At 39.6% G+C, this 25,091-nt stretch overlaps 1 protein-coding gene across 2 annotated transcripts in view; it reads left to right on the top strand.

The window, feature by feature from the left end:
• The window catches only part of ZNF654 (zinc finger protein 654), a 36,558-nt gene extending 17,520 nt beyond the window's left edge, over window positions 1–19,038 (top strand). For both annotated transcript variants that reach the window (XM_037378150.1, XM_037378152.1), the window contains exons 4-9: window positions 517–652; window positions 4,691–4,893; window positions 5,657–5,796; window positions 10,559–10,700; window positions 12,381–14,697; window positions 15,099–19,038. In XM_037378150.1, coding sequence (XP_037234047.1) covers window positions 517–652; window positions 4,691–4,893; window positions 5,657–5,796; window positions 10,559–10,700; window positions 12,381–14,697; window positions 15,099–15,106 — 2,946 coding nt within the window. In that variant the 3' untranslated portion in view covers window positions 15,107–19,038. The remainder of the gene's footprint in view (window positions 1–516; window positions 653–4,690; window positions 4,894–5,656; window positions 5,797–10,558; window positions 10,701–12,380; window positions 14,698–15,098) is intronic.
• The last annotated feature ends 6,053 nt before the right edge of the window (window positions 19,039–25,091 follow it).

Here is a 25,091-nt window from a genome sequence, read left to right as displayed (position 1 = left end):
GGGTGGCTAAAGCATTCCAGATTATTTTAAACAAGTGTAACTTATGTAGAGATTCGGAGAAAAATGGTTGCTTGAGGACTGGTGACTCACATGGCTTAATTCAGCTTTTCCCTTATGGAATTCAGACACCATCACTGAAATCCAGCATCAACATGTCTAAATCTGTGCAGACTGGTGCAAGGCAAAGATTTCTCCCGAAGCGTATCCCCAGTAGTATCTATAATTTAAGGAAAGATGGTTTTGCATCGTTATGCAAATGGCAGGCTCTTGCTGCATGCCTTTAGAAGATGTGAGCATCCTGGCTTCCACAGTTCTGTATTACTGTTTTTAGAGAATATTAGATGTTGCTTTAGGGCTCTGTGTAGGCCTGGGCAATAGAAGACTAGCTTGAATTGTTGTCTGAGGTGGTACTTAAATGTGCATGGGTTTTCTTGGTTCATATCTTTCAGGTGGCCCAACTTTATTTTTAGACAACATTGTTTTCTTCTTCCTAATTGTTTTTCTTTTTATGTGTAGGAATGTCAGAATCTTCTAAATAGATACAGGAATTTGAACCTGGAACTAGTGACTCGAATCATCCGAGATGGTGGACCATGGGAGGATCCAGTATTACAAGCAATTCTTAAAGCAAAACCTGTGTCACAGGAATTAGGTACTTACATTTACCACGTTAATTTTTTTAGTGTACTGAAAAATGTGTTTAATGCTTTTTTGATATGAGGGTCAAGTGTTGTCAGCTGGCATTGCACACAATTTAACTATTTTTCTGTAGTGAAATGTACTGGTTCCTTTTTTTTTATTTGAAAGAAAACTACACCTTTTTGCTGGTAATATAAGTCTACTTTTATAGTGCAGAGATCAGATTGAGGAGGCTACTGAGCAAGTCACTTGTAAAAGGAATTGACCAAAACTAGGTGTTCAGTCCTTGAAAAAGCATGGAGAGTGACTTGACTTCAGTGAGACAACTGAAATAATACGATCAGGGGAGGACCTGATGTATCTGTCTCATGGTACTCTGACTCATTTTCTTTTAAATTGTAAATACTTGAGCTTGTGGCTTTTCTTGGTTCTGTTCAGAATGGTGCCTGTGACTACACCTGATAGCTGCTTTCTGTTTAGGTAATTCCTAGAGTTGGGAGGAGGAGAAAGATACAGCATGTGGAAACAAATTACTAGAATGTTAATGAAAGTCCATAAGGAGCAATATTGCCAATCTAGAGTAAAGTCTTCTACTAACACCTTAAGCAACGTATTTGCTAGCAGTGTTCACAGAGGACCTCTTAAAAGTTGTTTCTATTTGATAGTGGTAGAAAATACTAGTTCTTCTCCAGTTACTGTGGCATAATGCATGGTTCAAATTCATTACTGTCTTTATGACGAGATGCTCATTCTGTAGAGGAAGAGGACTATAAAGTCTGAACAGCTCAGTGAGCTGCCTCCTTAACCAGAGAAAGTATTCTGATAGCAAATTAATGGGATTAAGTGGGTAGTCTTTGCTGGGTTTTGTCTCTTGTGAAGCAATTACTTGAGCAACATGGTTTACCCATGATTTTTATTATATCTGATAAACTTCTAGTCAAACAGAAAAAGAAAAATGAAAATGGAGATTATCCTGGTTTTTTTCTGCAATGCATGAAGAACTCTAAAAGTCTTGGTGGTTAAGATTTGAGATCAGGTCTCAATCTCCATCTCTCCAGCAAAGAATAGTTTAGTCCTTTGCTTTAGTAATTCCCTTTGATCATCATGAAGCCTCTATGTTAGGTAATGGTTTGAGGATTTTTACTTGGTATTAACCTGGCAGAGTAGGAAAGAGATTGCCTGTTGTCACTAGATGATGCTTCTGTTTCCTGTTGTTGCAGGCCACATCTCCTTGCCCTCTGCTGAGGTATCTTTCATCCTTTTATCTTCTGATATCCCCACACAACCCCTTGGCATATCTTATCTGTGATGACAAACATTTTATTTTACGTAATATCTTTTGGAAGCTCTTTCTTTCTTGTCTCACTTCCTCTAAATTCTGACTCTTCTGAAGTCTTAACGTGAAACTTCCTGTGCTGCTTTATAGGCTAGCAGTATTTGGTGTACGTTTTGAAACTTGGCCATATAGTTCCCTCGGGGATCACTATTTTAAATGAGGAAAACTGCCTATTACTGCTGAATCACCGACCATTACTTGCAAAAGTCAGTTTGATAAATATGTGCTGTGTGAACTACATAATCCTGTCTTGGATTCGTTAATTACACGGAGAAGCTTAGGCCAAGACAAACCTCTCTGCGTCTGTCTTTACTTGAATGGTAGTGTACTCTGAGATGTTGCATTCTATTTTGAGATGGCTGGAAAGGGAGGCGGTCTTTGGCTGTAAAGAAAAATAGCAGGTTTGAAACAGGAGCAATAAACTTCGAATAGATTAGGGAGAATAAGGCAGCCCGCTGTGAACATCTAGAAGAGGATATTGTAGGCAGAGGTACACTCAGATGTAAGCAGCTAATTAGTTTCTAAGCTGATGTTTGGCATCTATTGCTGTAAAGCAAAGCCCCACACACGCTGCCTGGACAAGAATAGATGTTTTCCCCAAGCTGTTTTTAATGTACTATGACTTGGCTCAATGTTACTATACTTAGCAGTTGTCTTGAGGGGTTAGAAGAGCTATAAATGCTGCCTTGGGTAGAGGGCATTCCACTACAGGGAGGGAGCACAGTCCTGCCAGTGGTGTAACTGGAACTTGCAGTCTGTTTAAAAACATATTGGAGGGCGTAGGAGATCCCCATCCCTGGGAGACCGTGTTGTCAGAGGTGGGATTCTCATTTACGGAGCAGAGGGGCATTCTGACCTAAGAGTTCCACACGCAGGTAGAAAGTGGGAATGATCTAACAACCTGGATTGTGGCCTGCTGTGTTCCCTCGTTGGAGGGAAAAGGGTACTACAGCCAGTTGTTAGATGTGCAGCATTTCTGGCCTGATTTGTCCATGTGAATATTTAGTCATCTGTTGGGTAATGTTTGCATGTGAAACCGATGATGGGGCTTGTTGTCTTGAAGTATGCTAATTCAAAAAAGGAGAGGCCCTTACTTGGCTTTAAGGATTTTTTCTGTACAATCACTTTTTCTTGCAGTTAATGACCGCTGTTAGACACTGGCTTTTCTTTAAGCCAACTTCTCTACTTTTGTACTTTGAAGTGCTAATGGTTAGGGGGAATGAGATTTTCTCTGTATGGTGGACCTTATGGTAAATCTATTAACAAATCTTATCTAAAACCTTGTATCACCTTGAATATTATTCCTTAAGTGTTCCATTAGCATGTAATACCATTAGCTTGCCAAAAAATAAAGGTGCTGGAGAAATCCTGTTCCTGAGCATAAAGAGTGTGTTTCAAACCAAGCGTTGGGGTTTTTTTATTTTTTTAAAAAAAGAAAGGTTTAACTGAAAGGTTGTTATACAAGTAATCTTTTTTATTTTTTGGAAAAAAAAATTCTCTTGGCTGTTCAGATTGTGGTTTCCAGTAACCACTTCTATTTTTTTTTTTTTATCTTGTTAGATGTCACTTTTAATTTGCTTGTAACATTCTTAATGCAGGTTCCTTCTAAGGTATAAACTTCCTAAGCTCACTTACAGCCTTCATTGTCTTTAAATTGATAATATCTTTTTTTATTATTAAAAAATATGAAACACTGTACAGTACTACAGGGTATGCACTAGAAATTGTGGGATCTTAACTGTTTCTCTTAAGGTAGCTGTTGAGAGTATAAGAGGAAGGTCAGGCCACATTGTCCAGTACTTGACATAAATGTTACCATGCTCTTAACAGCCTGGGGTGTGCATTTACTTGACAAGGTGCAAACAGTTTTCAAAAAAAGCAGCGTTATTGTATTTTGTAGCCTGGAGTGATATTTTAAGTTTTAACCATAAGAGATACTAGAATGTATATGAACTTTTATAATGGAAATCTAAAGTGTGTCTTCTATCTATTTTGTAATTTCCTAATTACTTAACATTTGAGTATTTTGACTATCTCAGTTGAAACTATTTCATTCAAATGTTAGCTTTAAGATTAACTTTTAGATCTGAAAAACAGTTTTCCAGAAATGACGGGCTAGAATTCAAAGGTATTCAGGGATTTAGATGTTAGAATTGTGCCCAGTAACACTTTTAGAGGAAGAAAAAGTGTATTTTCCACTTCTCCAGGCAAAGTCAAGGTGTTCAAAACTACTTAAAGCAACAGCATGTGAATTGCAGATAACTTTTTCACCACTCCAAGCTTCTCCATTTTAATGGGTAATGAGTATCCTGAGTTGTTTAAATATTTATAATTTTAGCATTGGAAGTGATGTCAATCTTACACTTCTGACAATCACCCAGTTTCCAGCGCTGAGGGAATTTTCTGTCTTAAAAATGTTTGTGTCTGCTTCTATATAGTGTATGTTATACTAACCCTTTGCAGCATCTTGTGTTCATCTGTTAGAAACAAAATACTGAAGTAGATTACTGGTGTAAGAGAAATAACAATTTCTGTTCCCAAGCAGAAAGACAGATTCTTGATGGTATTTAATTTAACATTTGATAGCTTCTTTAGCAGAGCCTTTTTTTATATATTATTTGTTGACATTGCACTATTAAAAACAACATTACATTTAAATATTTGTTGTTTGGACTTCATATTCTAATTGCCTTTAAATCTTTCTTTTCTGTACAGTTAACAAATATTTAAGCTCTGAAAATCCACTGTTCTTTGAACTACGTGCCAGATACCTTATTGCCTGTGAACGCATCCCTGAGGCAATGGCTCTTATCAAATCTTGCATAAATCATCCAGATATCAGTAAAGATCTGTATTTCCATCAAGCTCTTTTCACCTGTCTTTATATGTCACCATTAGAAGATCAGCTATTCCAGGAGGTATTGTTTGTCAGTATACATTTTCTTAATGAAGTGGTGCATTATACTTGCTGTATACAAGTTGTCAAGAGGAACATATGGAACTCTGTTTTTGTAGAACAAAATGTCATAAAATCAGGCAGCTACACCGGTGTTGCTTAACTTAGTGCTGGCTTAAGCTCTTGAAAGTTAAATGTTAAGTGCCTACAAATCTGCTTGACCTAAATACAATTTTTTGGTCAAGTTTACTGGTAGATATATTCCCTAAATAACTTGAGTAATTAATATTTTGTAACTTCCGTGTATTGACTATATTATTATTGACTATTATTTTAGAAAAAGCATTTGAGCCTAATTGATGTCAGTCCCGTGTTATGTACGTTATATAGTTTTGTAAGCCGTGAAGTCTTTTTTTTAATGATGCCCCGGTATGTAAAATAACACAGTAGCTGAATGTGGCCCTACTTTTCCACTGATAGCACTTACTAGGTAACTGCTTTTCTTAACCTTGTTTTAGAACAAGCTGCCATCATGCAAAAAAGTGCTTTTGTGTAATCTTTTAATTTCTCAGACAATACTCTGTCATTACTCTAAGAAATATGAAAGAGCTCTAAATATCTCCAAAAATCTCAGTTTACACGCCTACACAAAAGCTGTTCCAAAGAAATCCGATGTTAATAGCGATTCTGGAAGTTTTCGATAGCTTCTTTAATATACAAGGTCTGATAGGTTTTTATTTCATGTTAGCAAATTTATCTAAATTGATTTTATTTTAATTGTATAGCACTTGTTGAGGACTGATTGCAAGAGTGGAATTGAGATCATCTGCAACACTGAAAAAGAAGGGAAGACTACCTTAGCCTTACAGCTGTGTGAATCGTTCCTAGTCCCACAGCTTCAAAATGGGGACATGTATTGTATATGGTAAATACTTTATTTCTGGTGAAGCAGCTTAGCAGATAATAAATGCTTATTGCCAAAATGAAACTCAGCTAAGTTTGAGATGTAGCTCAAGTTTAAAATACCAAATAAAAACATTCTAATGTGATTTTTAAACATTCCTAGTACATCTGTTATGCCTGTTTGCCTTTTTACACACTATCATGTAGAGCGGTAGCCTACATACTACATAACACTCAACTGTTTCAGAGTAACAGAACGGAGAGCCTTTACATGTTTGAGGCTGTAAATATGTAGAAATATGGCATTTGTTATTAGCAATGTGTAACAATATGCGGTCTGTAGGCTCTGGCAGATATTTTGCTGTCCTGCTATTTAGAGAAGTCCTTACAGTAACCAAACTGTAGTATGTCACCAGTGTATCTAGAAAGAGAATATGTGGTTCTGAAAATGTGCTGTTATGGAAGCTTTTACTTCATCAATGGAGCCAAAATATAAATGGTGGTCCTCTAGAAAACATTTAAGTAAGAATATTGTCATATGGGCTAAATCATCTTGATAGTTTTTATGGCTAAGAAACATTTTCTAAAGTGTTGTTAAAAAAACTTTCATCGTTCTGAGAGCTGAAAGATGGCTAAGAAAGGTGATCCTTCTGTTTAGCCTTTCTGTATAATTTCTGTACCTAAGTAACATCTGTGTTTCTTGATAAAGTATGCTTGATTTATTTGTTTGATTATGTAGTAGAAGCAAAAAGATTGAGTCAGCGAGGATTTTTATTTTTTCAATCAGTAGAGATAAAATGATTATTGTGTAATTAACTAACATGGAGTTTAAAACCTATTACAGGATTTCTATGTTCCCGGATTTCAGGGAACTGAAAAGTAATGTCTCCCAATGCCTTTGTTTTTTTTTCTTGAGGAAGTAATGAAGGTCAGAGTGATAACGTTTGGTTTGTTAATAATTTTTTTCCTTAACTATTGGATGAGTAATTGGTTGCTTTGAATCAAAACCTTTGGTATTATGATTATGAGAGACATTTAGAATGCAATGTGTTGGCAATACCTAGTGGCATTTTTCATTCAGTCTGTCCAGAAAAAGGTGAATGTGACTGTCCCCATAGGATAGATGAAGCAGTTAACCGAAAAGGTACATAGTTGTGTGAGGCCAGGCATCAACTTCGGCATGGAGTCAGACTTTGCTGATTTCTGCCCCAGTGCTGCATCTCCCGATTTCTTACTTGCTAGGAAATTTGCAGATGTAACCTACACATCTTAGCGACACAGTTAGTGCTTTGTGTTTCAGGAATCTAGTCTTCTAAGAAATGCATTTTAAATACTGGAATTAAACCTACTTTTTACATCTTCCGCTGTAGTAACATGTTAACTTTGTTCTTACCCAGCTGATAATTAGGTTTTGCATCATCCATTTTTAAAATTGCTGTTCAAAACAAGATGTCTGTCCTTATGTTCTGGCAAAGTGGATATCAAAAATGAAATTCCAGAACGTGCTAAAGTACTGTTTGATACCTATTCAGCAAGGAAACAGTTTTGGCATCTCTTGGTATCTTAATCTTATGTTCAGAATGTAGAATTTGAGGATCTTTGAAACCATTCAGAGCAGTTATGCCTGTGCAGCTACTACAACAGCTGTTTCATTCTTTACAGATGCTGAGCCTTAACAGTTGTGTACCCAACAAGAAAATTCTGCATAACGCTTAATAGATAATATAAACTGGAACAAATCTTGTGAAGGCATGACTATACTGTAGTTCAAATTTCTGAAGTAGGAGCCAGGTTAAATTAATCCAAGACATGTATTTTTCCCTAGAGAAGATTTTTAATTTTTTCAGCACAGTATAAATCATCTTGCCTGGTTTGGAATTGAGGACCTTGCAGGGACCTAGCAGCAAGGACTACTAGCAACGATAAGATGTCAAAGTAGATTAGAAAGCTGTAAATAGCAGATACTTGCTACTGCTTCATGTGGAGCGACCTATATGAAATCTTGAAGTTGAAGCCATTAGCTCTCATTATCTCAGAGGAAGCTGAACTTTAAGCAGCTCTGTCACAAAACTCTTACTGTTTTCGTTGATGTTAAGAATAAATTCTGGATTCAGATAATCTGAGTTATTCTTCTGAAGTGAAAGCCCACTGACAAATTAATCACAAAGCAAGCTGTGCTTCATCTTACTAGAAATATTTGTGGCAAGGTATTTGTAAGAGATCAGTCCATAATGATGTGATTAATTACTTTCTAGTATCAAAAAGTGATGTCTCTTCAGGAAGACGGCCAAGATTTTTGTGGAACAGGTGTGGCAGAATGGCTTGCCCTCTCTGTCAGGCAATTTTTAAATGCTCTTTTGGCTGTTTTCAGGTGGTTTCTGTGCAGTACGTTCAGGAAGTCCGAGTTTTTCCCACATGTTCCATCAGTCTTTCACCTTTAGGTAATTTTTGTGAATTGGATAACACTGGTAAAGTGTGGTATTTATACCCAGGGAAAGACAGACTTTCTACTTACCAAACAATAGCAAAGGTTTAGGTCTAGCTAAGGTAGGGTGGCTTCACCACTTTCTTGTTTCTCCTGGAGGCACGCAACGGTTTCGGTACTTTGCAGAGCGTTAACAGGCTGGAATACCTGGTTGCCTCTGGTAAAGAGGAGGTACCAGAGCTCTGTGATCTCACAGGAATAATTTAAATAGCCCTAGCCCGTGTCGACAAGAGTTTTGACACAGGCCTCAGTGTGAACTGTTAGACTACCCAAGAAGTAAATGTCACTAAGTACTATACTACTATGCCAGAATAATCAAGCAAATGGAAAACTACCCCTGCCTGTATTATCTCAGATTTTTCATCTGCATTGTGGTCAGTGGCACAGGAATACCCCAAGTGCTGCTGACTTCAGCTTTAAAGTTAGTATCCAGAGCGTTTAAGTGGTTGAAGTAGTGTCCAATAAGCTCTTCAAGAATGCTTTAATCCTTAATGATTATCAAAATGAGAAGGAGAAACCTCCGTGTCTGCATGGAGGAATATGACTAAAATACTATTTCACATCAGGATCTAGTCAAGTGGTGGTTGAACTGATTTAACAACTTGCTCTTCACCCATGGAGCTGTTCTTCCTGCTTTCAGTTTTCTGCATTCCTTTTTCAGCTCTTTCCTTGTGCCAGCCGTCACACCTGTCTGAACACACGGCAAGCCACTTTAACCACTGATCTCTCAGAAGAATAATTCAAGTTTTCTCAGATTCTCTGGGGTTAGCGTTGAAATGGCTTGTTCTGAAATGCTATGAGGCAAAGCCAAGCAGAAGCTGTATTATTTAATTCTGGTAACATTTAACAGCAAAAGTGGTTAGGTTTTTTTGTACTTCAGGTTGAGATTACACTGAATTTTTATGAATGGTTTGGTGCACGAAGATGCTAGTTTCAAACTTGTACAAGAAGTTTGCAAAGGCTTCAGTAACGTAGGTTTCCAGCCTGGTCAAGGCAGAGATAAACAGCTTGTATCTTTAGAAAACCTGTAAGACACTTTTTTTTTTTTTTTTGTGGGTAGAGCTGCTTATAGGACTCCCTTTTTAGAGTTTTTCCCCATGTAGGCTAAGTCGTTCTTTTGACTTCAGTTTTTTGGGGTTCTGAATGAAAGAAAACAATCCAGCTTTCTTGTCTAGCTCTCAAAATGTCAAGCAGAATTGTAGAGCTGTCCTAAAGTTAAAAGGGAAGTCTGTGTTTTGTCACTTCGTGCAGGCACTGACCTCACTAGACAAGCCTAATCTCAAAAGGTTTGTCTGACTTGTATCTGGCACAGACTAGAGACTCTGGATGAACAGCCAAATATTTTGTCAGTAAGTGGGTTTGTGTTTTCTGAGGGAGGAGGCTGGTAGAATAAAAAAGTGTCTTCCTTCAGAAAATGGAAGTGGATTGGTCCCCTGTTTGCATTGTAACGTTGTGGTGGGATTTCTGCCTAATCCTAACTGTATCTACTCTTGTCTTAAAAATCTTAGTGCTGGGCAAATTTTCTAAGTCCGCTTGCCTTTCTGAGTCTCTTAAAGTGCATAGAACAGTCTGTAAATCTCAGTTAGCTAGATTTTATATACCAAACACATGACCTGTGTGGGAGCTCTGCCACAGATGTCTAGCAACCTATTCTTATGTTTCTGTGTTGCAGGCAAAAATATTGTTTGACTGAAGATCACAGGGCTGTATGAATAGCTGTAGAGCCTGATAGTTTCATGTAACTGCCATTGGCTAGAAAGACCAGTGATGACGGCAGTAAAGAGAAATTGTGTTGTAATATGTGTAACTGGACAACATCAGTATTTCCTGTCAGTGGACCGCAGCAGAAGCTAGCTTTCTACAGCGCTCCCATTTTCCACATTCTAACACTTCTTTTCCTGAAGGACTCCTCATCCTTGCAGTGAAAGTAACTTAATCCCAAGAGCACACAGAGCTCGCTGTTCAGCCTGACGCTTAGTGCCTGTAGCGTTAAGGGCTTGATGCTGTAGCATCTGATTTTATGCAGTTCCCTGATACTAAGCTGAATACATTAATATTTTGTTGAATATTTAATTGCCTCAGCGATAGGCGATACCCTGAATGCTTTAATGAAGTAATTAAGTTGCACTTTCCATTGTGCACATTGTGTACAGCTGTGGTGTTAACAAGATTGATAGTACGCCCTCAAATATGATTTTAGTTCCAGGATATGCAAATAGCTGTTCTTAGTAATGCATCATGCTTGGTGATAGAGTTCTTAAACTTTATCTAATTGAAATATTTTGTTCTGTACTTATAGGGACCTGATCTTCATTTGGAGTAAACTGCAGCTTAAATCTAACCCATCAAAACAAGTGTTTGTCGACCAGTGCTACCAGCTTTTAAGAATTGCTACAAATGTCAGAGTAATTTTCCCTTTCATGAAGGTCATTAAGGATGAAGTAAGTTTTGTTTCTTTTTACCCCATCTCCCATTCTTTTTGTAACTAGTTAAAGTCAAGCAAAGTGATGTTTATATTATGCAATGAGTGCTTTTTGTGGAAAGTTAAGAGGGCATAGGAAAGGACACAATATTTTCTTAAAAATTTTGTCATGTTCCAGAATGTGCTTCAACATTATGATTGCTCTTGATCTGATGTGTATTTGGAAGATTTGGTGGCTTTTTTTGTACTGAATTCTGAGTTTTTCTGTCTGCAGTAAGTTTGAGGAATGTAATCCTTTAAATAAATGGGGAAATACATGGAGTAAACGTAAAAGATCAGACGATTGCTTTCCTTTAGCCTGGCTCCTTAAGGAAATAGGACTTGTGTAATGCCGTTGTATCACCTTTCACCCTGTTAAGTTTTTCACCAGTTCTCATCAGATCTGAAGTGCTTCACGTAACATAAAGGAAAAGCGAGACTAAGATAGAAGGCATAATCTTGCTTCAGAAAAGTACATTGTGTTTCACGCTTCAGATGTTAGTCTTCCAGTGTCCCGTACAAATTTCTGCAAAAGACGCCACGTGCAATGCTTTGCGCACAGGAGTGCATGTTTTTTCCAGACAAACGTTGGTTATTATCATTGACCTGACTGAACAGAGCGCTCTCATATTCTATGCCCTAAATGAATGGTAAATTATTTTGTCACGGGTGCTGCTGTACAATTCTAAATGCAACAAGGTTGCTGCTGTTCAAGATTTTAATGTCAGTATGTATTCTAAAATACTTGCGCCATGAATAACTTTTATTTGTATTTATGTCTGAAGGACTGTATTTTTTAATAACCCACTACATGGGGAGCACTATATGTGTTTGTTTATGCGCGTTTAAATATGGGTAGGTATTAATTTTTTCTAAACTTTCTGAAAGTCTTTCATCTGCTGCCTGTTGGGCAGTATGTTTCTGATCATCCCTCCAAATTACATTTTCATGGCAGGGCCCCCCAGCCTAAAGTGTGGAATTGGATTTCTGCTCATTGGAAAGATAGTTTGTCAATTTTGAGAAGTCAGGCCCTTCAGGCCGTGGGTTGTTACGGTTTTCCTGGTGGTCATCGTTCAAAATTGAGGGCAGTATTTTATAACTTGTATTTTTGCGCAATGCAAGTTGAATGAGTTGGAACAGGGACAAAATAAAGAGCAGCTGTCCAGTTAAAGTGCGAGGCAGCCTCGATAATGAAGATGCAGGCAGAACATAACTGCTAGATCGGATATGATTTGCTGGAGTCTTGTTTTATATCTGCAAATAATTAGTAGTCTTTAACTGTAGAACGAACTGCACACGGTGAAAGTATCTGAAGCTTTGTTGACAGCAGCTGTGTAGCTCAGTGCAAATGAGAGGTTGTTTTTGAGCATTTTTGTATCTGCATTTCATAGTCTTGTTTGAGCATTATTTTAAAATGTGCCTTCAGGTGAAGTTTACTAGCAGGATGCTTCCTGAATTCTTGACTTGTTTTGCAAGTTGATGAATATAAATGCATGGAGTTGATGTTTGGGCATTGTTTATAGTAGTTCTTTTTTGTTTTTCTGTGGGTTAGATTTTTTTTTTAATTGTTATATTCAAGCTCTAGACTTCTGTAAGCCCATAAGGAAAATATCAATGTGCATACTCTATAATTATGTACACTGTTGTTTCCTCTCTGCAGGTTGGTGAAGATGGTCTTCAGATATGTGTTGAGATATGTGGATGTGCTCTACAGTTGGACCTCCGTGAAGATCCCAACATGAAGAGTCTTATTTATAAAGCAATTGCTCATTTTCTGCCAAATGACCTAGAGATCCTCAGAATTTGTGCTCTTTCAATCTTTTTTCTTGAGCGCACCTTGGAATCTTACTACACTGTTGAACATTTATATAAATGTGCAGATGAAGAATACAATGAGTGCACTAGCTCTGTTCAAAACCGTGTACGTTTTGAATTGCTTCCAATTTTGAAAAAAGGTTTGTTTTTTGATCCCGAGTTTTGGAATTTCTTGATGATCAAGCAGAATTGTTTAGCATTATTGGGGGATAAAGCCTTTGTTGGCTTAAGTGAAAGCACACTGGAAAACGCTACTGCAAACACAGAGAAGATAACGGAGTATAGGGCTCTGAGTGAGGAACGTGTCTGTTTAACAGATGTCAGCAATGGGGAGCTTGACCCTGAAGACCTCTCTGAAGCCCAGTCCAAAGGTAATGGCAAAAAGAACCATGAAGCTCTTGAGGCATCTGAAATGTTAGATCAAAATGTCCCAAGGCACCGCTGTGTGATATGCAACAAGGAATTTCTTGCTGGTCACATTGTGAAACATGCACAAGCTCACCAAAAAAAGGGCAGTTTTTCCTGTGTACTTTGCACCAGAAAGTTCAGGCAAAAAGGACTTATGCTTAAGCACTTAAAGAATCATGTCAGAAAGATAGAAAGGCAACATCTGGCTGCAGTTCTTGAGGCTGGTCAGCAGGCTCCTGCTCCTAATGAAGCAGAATGTCCTGATGCTTCTCCGTCTCTTGAAAATGGAAATTCTGATGGTTCCAAAGATAACGAACCAGAGACTGCAGTAGCTCCGGGTGCTGACCAAGTGGTCCAAGTGGAGGAGGAGAATGCGGAACAGGTATTTGAGGCTGTGGAAAACCATCTGAGTGACCAGGATGACGCTACTGAAAATAGTAGCGACAGCTGTTTTAATAATGTTCCTGATGCTTTAAGTACGGAAAGTTTGCCTGAAGATGATGAGAGCTCCAATAAGGAGTCACCTACTCTGCATAAAGTGAACGGAGCTTTTTGCTCTCAAAAAGACATTGATGCTCTGGATGAGGAAGGAAGCTTTAAGTGCCCTGCTAATGGTTGTGCTAGAGTGTTTAAAAAGATAAGATTCCTCAATAAACATGCAAGAAAATCTCATCCAACTGATTTGAAGGTGCAGCAGCATATAATGAAATGGAATAAAGGAAAATGCCGGTTCTGCCAGAGAAAATTTGCTGATTCCCAGCATTTTATAGACCACCTGAAGAGACATGTGTATCCAAATGTTTACTTTTGTTTACACTTTAATTGTAATCAGAGATTTAAGCTGTCAACTGAGCTTGCGGAACATACAAAAAGTCATAGTGTTTTTAAAGCTCAGTGCAATTTTGCAGAGTGCTGTGAGCTGTTTGAGGAGCTCCCTTTGCTGTATGAACACGAGGCTCAGCATTATTTAAGTAAAACAGCAGAATGTTCAGAAGACGCAAGTGAAAAGGATTCTTCAGATGATCCTTCAGAAGTTTGTAGTTACCAAGATGATGATGAATCTGTTAATGAAAAAGAAACCGTAGATTTACCAATTCCAACTTGGAAGTCAAGGAAAGATTCTACAGAACCAAAGACATATATTCAAAGTGTTGAGAAAAAAGCCAATAATGCAATTCACAATGGAAATGAAAGCTCATCTGAGGGTAGCGCTACAGTTTTAAGTTTAATAGACCAAAAGACACCTGTGTTACAGCCAAATTCTGAAAACTGTAATGTTGCTAGTGACCAACTGGTCAATGGGCACAGTGACCTAGATCAGACGTCATCTAAGTCATCAGAAATACCTTTGGACAGAGTGGCAGATGAAACAAGGACAGAAAATGGGTCAGTGTTACCAGTTTTACAGAATTGTCATGATATACCACAAAATAATGCTGCTGCCTCGCAGCCACCTTCTAAACCAAATCAAACAACAGAGAATACTTCATATGGTGTCATCTTAACAAAACCGTACGTTAGACCATTGCCTCCAAGTTATCTTGATGAACGATACATTAGCATGCCAAAACGTAGAAAAATTTTGGATGATGAAGTAGATGCTTATTCTGAACAAGATAAATTTTGTAGCAAATCAACAGAAAGATTTAGATGTGGCAACTGCTTGACCATCTACTGTAATTCAGAAGCACTTGAGGCTCACCTTGCACAAAAGAAGTGTCAGACGCTCTTTGGATTCGATTCAGATGATGAAAGTAAGTCTTACAGTCCTTCTGGGTTGGTTTGTTTGGAGGTAAATACCAACCAGAAAACGGTCTTTGAAAACAGGCAACCAGACGGAATAGCTAAAGACAGAAACGACTTCTAAGCGATTGTAGTGTGCTAGAACTTAGACGCTTCAGTCACAGTACTGTGCTAAATTGGAAGTTCAAATTGGTCATGCTGTTCAGAATAAGAAAGAGGTCGTGAGCAGAATAAGAAAGAGGTGAGGACTGGTAGGCAACTAATGGAAAAGGCTTCTCATAAAACAGGAGGGGGTACTTCAGTCTCTCTTTCCTTGCACGTTTGAAACTAAACGTTGAAAATCATAAGCAGTGTTCTAGATGAAAGGATGATGATGTTGGTTATTTTGATCCCAATGCCTTCTCTTTTACAGGTGCCTGATTCAACGTTTGTGGGAAAATGCATCAAACGAGGAGTGGTGTAAGAAAACACTACATGAAGAAGCATCAGTTCGTTCCCCAGTTGGCCTTAATCATAAAGCAGTTTCAAATTACTGAAGAAAAACGTGACCTTGATAGAGACAAAGCACATTTTCTAGACAAAACTCACAGAGGTATAAGAGCTCTGCAGGTCTTGAGTCCAGAAAGGTTGCTACAAAATCCCCAAAGTACCAGTTATCCGAACAGCCACATCCATTCCAAATGTGTGATTGAAGCTTAGCGGCACAGTCTTTCTAGCGTGAAGGTTTGAGGAAAATAAGGCATACAGTCGAGCAGGCAGAGAAAGCAGAGGTGTTAACTGCCTTATGGAAATAAAAACAACCAATTCTGAAAGCTGCTTTAGTTGGAAAATGTGTGGTTAAAGGGTATCCATCCACACACCTGGGAAGGAATCATTCAAGGAGGTGTTAACGTTATGATAGTACAGGTAAGAAATGCATAGAGGAACCACGCATTCTTCTTTCAGAGTTTGAGTATGTGATTCCATTATCTGCTCAAAAGCATGGAGCTCGTTTAATACACCTACGCTCAGCATCCAAAAAGTGGAATGTAGAAAGAAATCCAAGATGGATGAAATGCTCAAATAGCCAAAAACCTGAAGTACAGAGCATGCAAGGAAAAGTGAGTTGATGTGATATGAAGTGTGAAAGTTACACACAGTGGATATCAGATGCACACAAGAGAAGGCCTTTGCAAGACTATGGTAAAGGTGTATGTTAAGTGTGTCCTGTAAAACATCTGTTGTAAGTGCAGGAAGACTAATACAAGCAGTACATGCGCGGATTGTGTGGATATTAACAAAACCAGGTTGAAATAAATACAGAATGTGAAAGGCATTAAACTTGCACTACAGGGCAGAGTTAAACTAATTTTATGCTAATACAGAGGTCCTTCAGCTGTTGGTATGACTGAAAAGAACTTGAGATGGCTTCCTGTTTTGGTTTTTTTTAAAAAAAAAAAGGGGCAGACAAAAGCAGAGCACATGTCAAGTTGGACGAAAAGATCCGGAAGAGCCTGTTTCACATAGGTGATATTGCATAGTGGTGGTAGGTCGCAGCTCAGTACCGTAACTACTTATTTACTGTCTACAGGAAGGGAGAAAGTATGTATCGACTCAACCTTAAGACACATTACAACCCCATCTAGTAGCACCCCTTGGAGAGCCTTTCCCAGAAGTTAGTGAGTGAGTTAGACTTGAATGTTAAGCACTTTATCCAAAATTCACTGTTTATAGAAACAATCAGAATGTGAGGACAGGAAATTTGAGTTGTGGAGCTCTCTCTGTAACATTGAAATACAGGACGTTTGGAAACCAAAAAGATGCTGTTGTAGTTTTTGGGCTTCCCTCCCCAAACAGAGGTGTGGCAAACATGCACATTGTGTAATTACTGTGCTAATTTATCCTCTTAATTTAACATATACTGTCTTGCCACCTAAAAATGTTTGATTTGGGATCCTGTTCTGTGTGGGTAGCTGAAAAATTTAATGCGGTTGTAGGCACGGAAGGTATAGTGCTGAAAACTGGCGTGTACAGATGGAGTCGTCCCAGAAATGTAGGGCAGCGAAGACCAACTGTTCCCGCTCAGCTAGTTTGCTTCCTGAATATTTCATCACCATGTGTGTATGGCATAATAAGATGATCAGCTTGCTTAAATCAACAGATATATAGAAATTAATGAGTAAAAAAGTCAAGAGGTACCTAAAAGATCTCTTCATTGTAGCAATGGCTCACACTTGCAAACCTAAGGGTTTAATTGTAAAATAGGCTGTTAAGTAGTCCTGGAACTCAAACTTAATAGTTCAGTAATGCCTCTGCTAATAATCCTCTGTGAAATTAAACAGATATTTGCATTAATTCTGCTTCCTTTTTCCCTCCTGGGAGGTAAAAAGAACACAAATTCCAAACCATAGTCTTTGGAATTCTAGAAAATCTTTGCCTTAACTTTGAGTTGGATTAACGTGAAAGGTTATAAAATTATGATCACAGGTATGTGTGCATTACATTAATACTGATGAGCAGCCCGCTTTCAGAGGTTCATATGACATTTGAGGCACCAAAGAATTTTTTTTGCAGTTGCAAAACTGATTTAAATGCATCGTTCATTATATATACATATATACACGCTATATATATATTTACATGTATAAATACATTAGAAGTTTTTAAACGTGAAATGGATGGGGACCTTACCAGCCAAATGCACTTTCACATTTTTTGCTTTCAAGTTACCAATTAATTTTTAAGGACCCAGTTACCATCTTGAATGTTCCCAGGCTCCCCTTTGCTTAACATTGTTAATCTAGTTAAATTTGCTTAAATATATTTGGAAAACAAAAGTTAAAGTATTACAGTTTTAAAAATTTGAAAGCTCAGTCAATAGATATGACAAAAATGTTTGTGTAAAGTCTTTTCAATGTACTTTTACTCTTTGGTGCTTTTTTGCCTTTTCCTGGAGCTCCATGTGTTTGAAGGTGCTTTAAAAACATGGTTGAATCTTGCGTTTTCTTTGGTTTAAGCGTGCAGATATAAGTACATCTGTGGACATGCATAAACTGTGACCATAATTTTTTGTACCTGCATTAAACTCATTCTTGTTCAAAGATGCGTTTTTTTGGACACCACCATTTGTTTATACCATGTGTTGAGCATATACGCTTTGGAGAACTGGAAAGCCAAGTTCTTATGTAGGGGAACGTTAACATCACCTAACACCTATCAGAAATATGCTAAATTGACTTACACGTGGGTGGTAACAATTTCTGGTTTAAGTAATGGGTTTTTACTTCAAAAGAAATTGCATTTTATTTAAACTACTTTCTGATACCTGTTGGTATTGTCAGATAGTTGCAATATTAAGGAACTTTAATTAGGAGCAAAAAGGTAACTTGTAATGTGTAGGGGATAATTCTACATGCTTTTTAAAGACTTATTTAGTATGTTGAGTATTACCCTGCACTAAGTCTACAACTTCTCGGGCTAAAAAAGGTTCCCAATCTAGACTTGAAAGTTGTTGAGTTTGGTTTTTTTTCCCCAGACGTTAAGCATTGAATGACATAATTGGAAATACTCAAGCTGTATCACTTTGATTCAATAAATATTGAAGTACAGGTGTCATGTAAGCATGCAGATACCTTAAAGCTGCCTGAAGTTATACATGAGCTGAGGGGCTTTGTTGGATCAAAGTTTGTGCATTTCATTGCTGATAATTTTATTCTAGTAACATTCCTCCAGGTGCCTATAACTTGGATTTAGACTTTCCTTGTAAGACTGTCTACTCTAACCCGATCACAGCTCGCTGTAAAGCTCATGTATGTTCTAATTTTCAAAGAGTTGCCGCTTGGTAGGCACCTTTCACAAAAAAATTAAAAAAAAAAATGCTGAAAGTGGTCATATCTGTGGGGAAAGGTCACTGGTACTTTGGTTATTTAGCCATATTCATTAAAACTATATAAATTGTATAGTTTGGATAATTTATAACATTAAACTTTGTGATTTTACTATCACATTGAAGGTTCAGCTGTACTCATTTCTTTTATTGTTTAACACCAGTGCTATGGACAAAAGACTCAAAGGGGGTGGTAGTGTTACTATTTTCTTAATTTATTTGGTACTGTATAACACCTTTCTGATTAAATGCAGTGTATGCATTTTGGGACTTTAATTTGTAAAAGCTGTTACAGGTTCAGCAAGAAAGGAAATTTGTGCTTCCTTGTTGAATGTTAAATTATTTTACTTTGCATTTTCTATAAGAGTACAAATTAAAACTGAGCCATCAAACTGCAATAAATCAACAGTAGTGTTTCATTTTAAAAACTTTTTTGTACTGTACATAGATTTGTTCAATAAAACATTGTCTTTGTTGTTGTTAGAAATCGATCTTGTCTTTTGGGGGCTCACTCTGAAAATACTGCTGCGATATTTGTAGTTGCTGTGTTACATTTGGTACCTAATTGTTGCACAGTACCTGTGTAAAGCTGCCAGGTCTTAATGTTCCAGGGGGGTGTGTGGGTGTTTGTATTTGAATAGACTAAATCTAGTGAGGTAAATCCAAGAATACCCAGGATCACCAAGGAAATTAAAACAAAACTCCTCTCTGTCTCCCACTGCGTGCCACACACCCCCCCCTTTTTTTTTTTTTTTCTTTCTAGCTAATTATCTACCTGCTCTGGTAAATTTGGGACCTCTTAGTTACATAAGCCTTCAAAAAGTCGTAGTATTCTGGTAAGTTCTTTACGGCTAGATGACTGCTGAAGAGAGGGGCATGTCTGTGTGTGAGGGAGAGGAACAGCATTTTTTGGTCATCAGTCAGGGACACGTGAAGAACACACCTACTGCAGAAACAGCTTCCACCAGCATTTGAACCTTAGACACCAGGCAATCCACTCCGCAGGTCTGACCGGCTCTAACTGACGTGCGGAATTAGACTCTAAAACATACCTACTTTGTAACTTTCGAGTTAATTGCGCGCAGATGCACGGGGGATCGCTCCTCCACAAGCGTGCATACCCGAAGTGACGAACCATCTCACATTTATACAATGAACAAATGAATATTCAATTAACGCCTATACATATTCGTTACCTAAACCCCGCTTCGTATGTTAATTAGCTTATCAGTCCGTTTCCTGGAATGTGGTGGTCTTGCAGGTTTGTAGGTGATTCATGTCCTTGTGACCATCCGATCTTCTCCAGCAAGGAGACTTAGCACTCCCTCCCTCTAGGTAGCATTTGAATGTCTCTCATCCTTTTCTCATTCTCTTTTAAATAGCCCCTTTGTCAGAGAAAGAAGGGCAGGCATCTTCCCGACTCCCCTTTGTTAGAGGAGGAGGGGCAGGCGTCTCCTCAGAACTGTAGGTGTCTCCTCAGAGCTGTGTGCCTATGTGACCAGACACCGCACCCATGGCCGGTCACCATACCCACATTCCTCGAGCAGACACATGCAATCACAATCGATGTCCGTTGTCCCCATTTCACACTATTTCTCCATATCATAACCATCCTCAAAATGCTGGCAGTCGTAAGATCATTTATCGAAGTAGTCCACCACGTGCACTGAGAACCAGACTTCCTAGTTCGTGGGTATACCCAAGTAATTTACAGGCATCACGTATAGTTCGGTTGATACAATTGCCGGTAACGGAATCGATCAGAACACGAAGGAATGGGGATCTGCTCAGTGATCACCCAGGATCTGGGGGGGGGACAGGCCTGTGAGTAATCTGATGGTGAGAAAGGGCTCCTGCTGTGGTGACATGCTTACAGAGAGTGGCCTAAAGCTGGCAGGGCAGGGACGGAGGCGGCAGGGATGGGAGGAATAAAGCTCGCGAGGAAAAGCTGCATGGGGTGCGTAACGAAGTCAGCAGACCCACCCGTGATCATTTTAATGGCTTGTTTACCCCTGGGGGGCGATTGGCTTCAGGCCTCAGGGGAGGTTAACCACTGTGAACCTCCTGTGTGGGGCCTGAAAGCCCAGCTTGGGGCCACAAACAAATCCGGGTGCAGCAGTTTCTAAGATGACCTCTGCTTCTAGCTGTTTGTCTTCAGCGTACAATTGAATTTCTTCAGCAGCTGCACATTACAAGTACCAAATGCTCTCCTAAAACCTCTTGGGAAGATTGGTTGGTACTAATACGTGGAGCTGAGCCCAAGTTGCTGCACTTTATGAGCTGATGTTTGTTTCTGGTAACGCTGCTTACGGAGATGGTAACCTCTGGTGTGATACACTCGGATTCCATTGCTTCGCTCGGTCCCCTTGATTGAATGCTGTAGTCCAGAGATAAAGGCAGTGTAACTGCTTTTTTGCTTCAAACAACACAGTCATCTGAAAATGCTGGATTACTTAGATTTATTATTCACAGTCTTGTAAATTCTTAATGTTCTTTGCAGATTTTGACTGTTTGCAAAATTTTGAATGGTGATTTATTTTTTTTTTTGGGTGTAACTTCAAACTTGCGCTTATTTTCTATTTTGTATAATTTTGACAAGCTCCTCACCTAAGAAAGTTACTAAGTTTGGGTCTACGTCTCAAGTCTCTGGTACTATGGCATACGCACATGGCAGGCACAATATGTATCAAAATGGGAACGTATATGTAAGCCATTTGATAAATTCAATGCAAAATACACTAACATACCGAATGTAAACTTTTATGCCCTGGATATTGTTTTAATTCCTTTGATATGCTAGCATTTCAGGCAGCAGAACTGTACCCAGAGGTGGTAGCCCAGTGCAGCGTTTGAAGCTCTCTCCCCCGTGGCCCGCTGCACAGCTGGCTGGTGTCCGGTGTTACACAGCTGGATTGCTCTGAATCCCGAGCTGTGAGCCTGAGGTGAGGCTGAGGTGCCAGGGTGAACGAAGCACCCAACAGCCAAGGGTGCTTAAAATAGCCTGCGTGAGTTTAAAACAAATGCCAACGCTGAGGTCGTTGAGTATACAGATAACCTTGCACGTACTTGGATTTTGTATGTTTAAAGTCGAAAAGGTCCGATTGGGAAGCTTTTTTGGTTTTTTTTCCTGGTTTTTAGAACTGTGTAAGAAAATTAACGATGTCAACAATGACAGGTAGGAGGTATAAAATATTAATTCAAGGTTATGAAGTATAATTGATCGGGCGACACGGTTAAACTGCATGTGCTTTATACGGTGACTAGCTCCTGTTCTCCATTTCTATAACATTCCTTCAGGCCATACATGTCATCTTTGTCTATCAGCACAAGCAACGTCGTTATTAGCGAACTCGCTGGAAAATTCAGTGTAGGATGGCAGTGGTAAAATGAGTTAACGCAGCGGCCCGTGTCATTTAAGTATGTGTGTAGATATACTTCAGTTGTTACAGTTTGCGATAGTGGCCACCTAGAAAACAGCTACTTCTAGGTGTAGTTTGGTTGGTTGTGTTGTAGTCAGTAATTTCTCATTTATTTTTATTAGCTTTCAAAGGAAGGGGAGGGAGGGAGGGAGGAGGGGAACAAAAAAGCCTGTAACTGCGTTTCAGTTCAATTCCTGCCAACCCAAATAGCCTCAGATACATTAGTGCAGTTGTCTCGGATGTGACCTGGAGCAGTATCTAGCACTGCCTGAAGCTGTATTCCTATGTGTCGGTATCATTAAATCCAGTACTTTCTGTCTCAGTGCCTGACTTCTGCACTGTGCTCATAGAAATAAGAGGATGGTTGACATTTTAGGGATATAATTTGCAATAAATTAAAATTCTGAACGGAATGGGGAGAGGGAGGATCACTTGTAGTGACTCCTTGAATTACAACAGCAGTTTCATGTTACAAGAGTTCTATTTACCTTTTCTTTTCATAGGCTAATAATTTTCCTGTTTAGGAATTTGTTTATATAGGCTATTAATTTTTTTCTTTATTCCTTTAGGAATGCCAGTTTACATTCCTGGTCAATGATCAAAGTCAACTGAAAAAGCTTGAATAAAAACTCTATAGGGAATTGTGAGTTACGGGAAAGAAAGAAATAAAATAAAACCTACTTCTGAGATGTTTTTCCCCTTCCCACCCCCACTTCCAAAGGGGAAGCACTGACAAGGTATACATATAATGCTGCTGCAAAGGGCTGGCCTTGGTTGAAAAAAGAGAAGAGTGGGCTGGGAGGACACCAGTTCTGAGTATTAGAGAGTGTCTCCAATCTCTGTGATGACAATGCACTTTTCTTCTCTCGGGATTAATGGGAGTGTAACCATTCTAAGGCAACCTGCCCCTGTGCCCCCCCACCCCCCTGTGTCCCGCCCAATATTCATTGGAAACAAACATCTCAAAATAATCTTTTTTTTTAAATGATATCTTGACTTATTCCCCCCAAATTTTAGAATATACAGTTAGATATTATTTCCCTGAAGGCTAAAAATCTAAATAGGTTTATTGAAACATAGGTAAAATGAAGGAAAGGTCATTTATGTTTCTCAGATGCATTTTCTAATTGTAAGCTTGCAGGATTAACTTTTTAAGAATTTCAAAATTTCAGCAGCAAAACTGGTAGTATGTAGGTAGTCCCATTTTTGATGAGCCAGTTTTGCTTTGTAAACTCTAAATACGGATATGCAGAATGCTGCCCTCATTTTGTGATGGGAGGCCTTCTATGAGAAGAGCGTGCGAGTAACTGGTTTTACAGAGCGTGTAATAGCTCTGTGGCAAGGCCACGTGTATTATGCAGGAGGTTGATCTTGTCAGTAGAAGCTGTTACATGTTGCTTTAACTGCATAAAAAATATTAAATCAATGTACGTATGAGGGAAAATTTGGCAGTGCAGACAGTAAGCGTTATTGTGTTGAATCTTTCCAGATGCTTTAGGAATTAATTTTTATCTGAAAGTTGGACTGAAAATTCATGGACAAAACTGGTTCAGCTGTTTCTGGTTTATTTTGAATTCATTGCTGTAGCTCAAGAGAGTAGCTGTTACTTTAGCTGAATGTGTGCTGGGTTTTCCTTCTGATGAACCTGGGAGATCTGCACGGACATTTTTTTTAGATCCCAAAGAGAAAAGAGTCATCTAAAAGGTACGCGTAGTATGGGGGGTGGGTAGGAATGTGTGCTCTTGTTCATGTAGGTGTTCTATCTTAGGTTTGCAAGTTGTTGAGGGTAGGCATTTGTCACTTCAGATCTGAACAGACCCTAACATAACAAAGTGTTCAATTGTTGCTGCAAAAGCATCACCAGTAATTTTAACTGCTGTCTTCAGGTGACAGTCTGTGTGTCCTTAAAAAATCTAGGTCTTCTGGTTTTCGAAACCACAGGCAGCTTTAGCACCAAAAGATGGCCTCATTTTACCGGTATTGAAGCATGGGTTTGCTGAGAGTGCTGACTCTTTCTGCCGCAGTGAGGTCTGTGATTGCTTCTGCTATCTTCTTTTTTTTCCCTTTTTTTAGTCATCTTTCCTCCTTTTTCTTTTTTCTCCATGATCTGTAAAGTGACCGTCACTGGTTATTCTGCCCCTGACACAACACATACTGCCAAGTTGAGGAGCGACACCAAGGTTCAAGCCTTGAATGTAGTGGAAAAGAGCTGTGGCTTGTGGAGCTTCATTTCCATGGGTGGGTGCTGTGCTGTCAGATTTCCCATTCTTGTGGACACACATAACTTGCTTGTTAGTTCCCAAGATGTCCAGCAGCTCCCTCGGTCACAAGTGGAAGACAACGCCATAGGGGCTGTGCCTCAGTCAGTCCAGTTGAAGTGACAGCTGTAGCTGTTAGCACAGCTTGAGGCCTCTCAGTAGACCTCCAAAGGCTTTTTCCACCAAGAGCATCTGCCTGGACCTTAGGAGGAGCAGAGCCGTTCCTTAAGGATCCGATGGTGGCCGCGGTGCACAGCCCCATCCTGCTGGGAGCCTGCTTTGTGTAAGGCCTCCATCTCTGGGCAGGTTGGGATGAGACTGCATCGGTGATTGAAAACCACCCTTAAACACTTGTGGGCGGTTTGCTTTCTGTTCTCCTTCGCATCCGCCGCCGGGCTTGCCAGGGGTGAGGGGCAGCACCCCTGGCCGGGGCCCAGCGCCCGGGGGCAGGCAGGGCCAGTGGCAACGCTTTGCTGGCCTGAGGGCTGCGGAGTCGTATCTGCCTGACGGCTTCCCAGCCTGATGGGAGGGAAGGATGGTAACTACACATTCTTCGTATACATCGTGTACACGTTTAAGCGCACTTTCCCCCACCTGGAGGTGGGCTGGGCTGTAGCTGTCGGGTTCTCCCCGTCTGGCTGCACCCCGGGGCCATGGCACCCAACCTGAGGGGAGGCTTCCCTCGGGGCCGGGGGTGAGCTCCATCACGGTCGGGGGGAGCCCTCCTTCAGGGCTGGAGCGAGGCTTCCCCTCACGCCCGGGAGAGAGTTCCCCCTCGCTGCCAGGGGAGCGCTTTCCCTCAGGGCCGTGGGGAGGTTTCCCCTCACGGCCAGGGGAACGTCTCCTTCACGGCTGCAGCGAGG

Source organism: Falco rusticolus, chromosome 2 (assembly GCF_015220075.1).
Source record: "Falco rusticolus isolate bFalRus1 chromosome 2, bFalRus1.pri, whole genome shotgun sequence".
In the NCBI taxonomy this organism is placed as follows: domain Eukaryota; kingdom Metazoa; phylum Chordata; class Aves; order Falconiformes; family Falconidae; genus Falco; species Falco rusticolus.
Note: the sequence above shows the minus strand (reverse complement) of the source record. Positions and strands in the feature narration are given on the sequence as shown.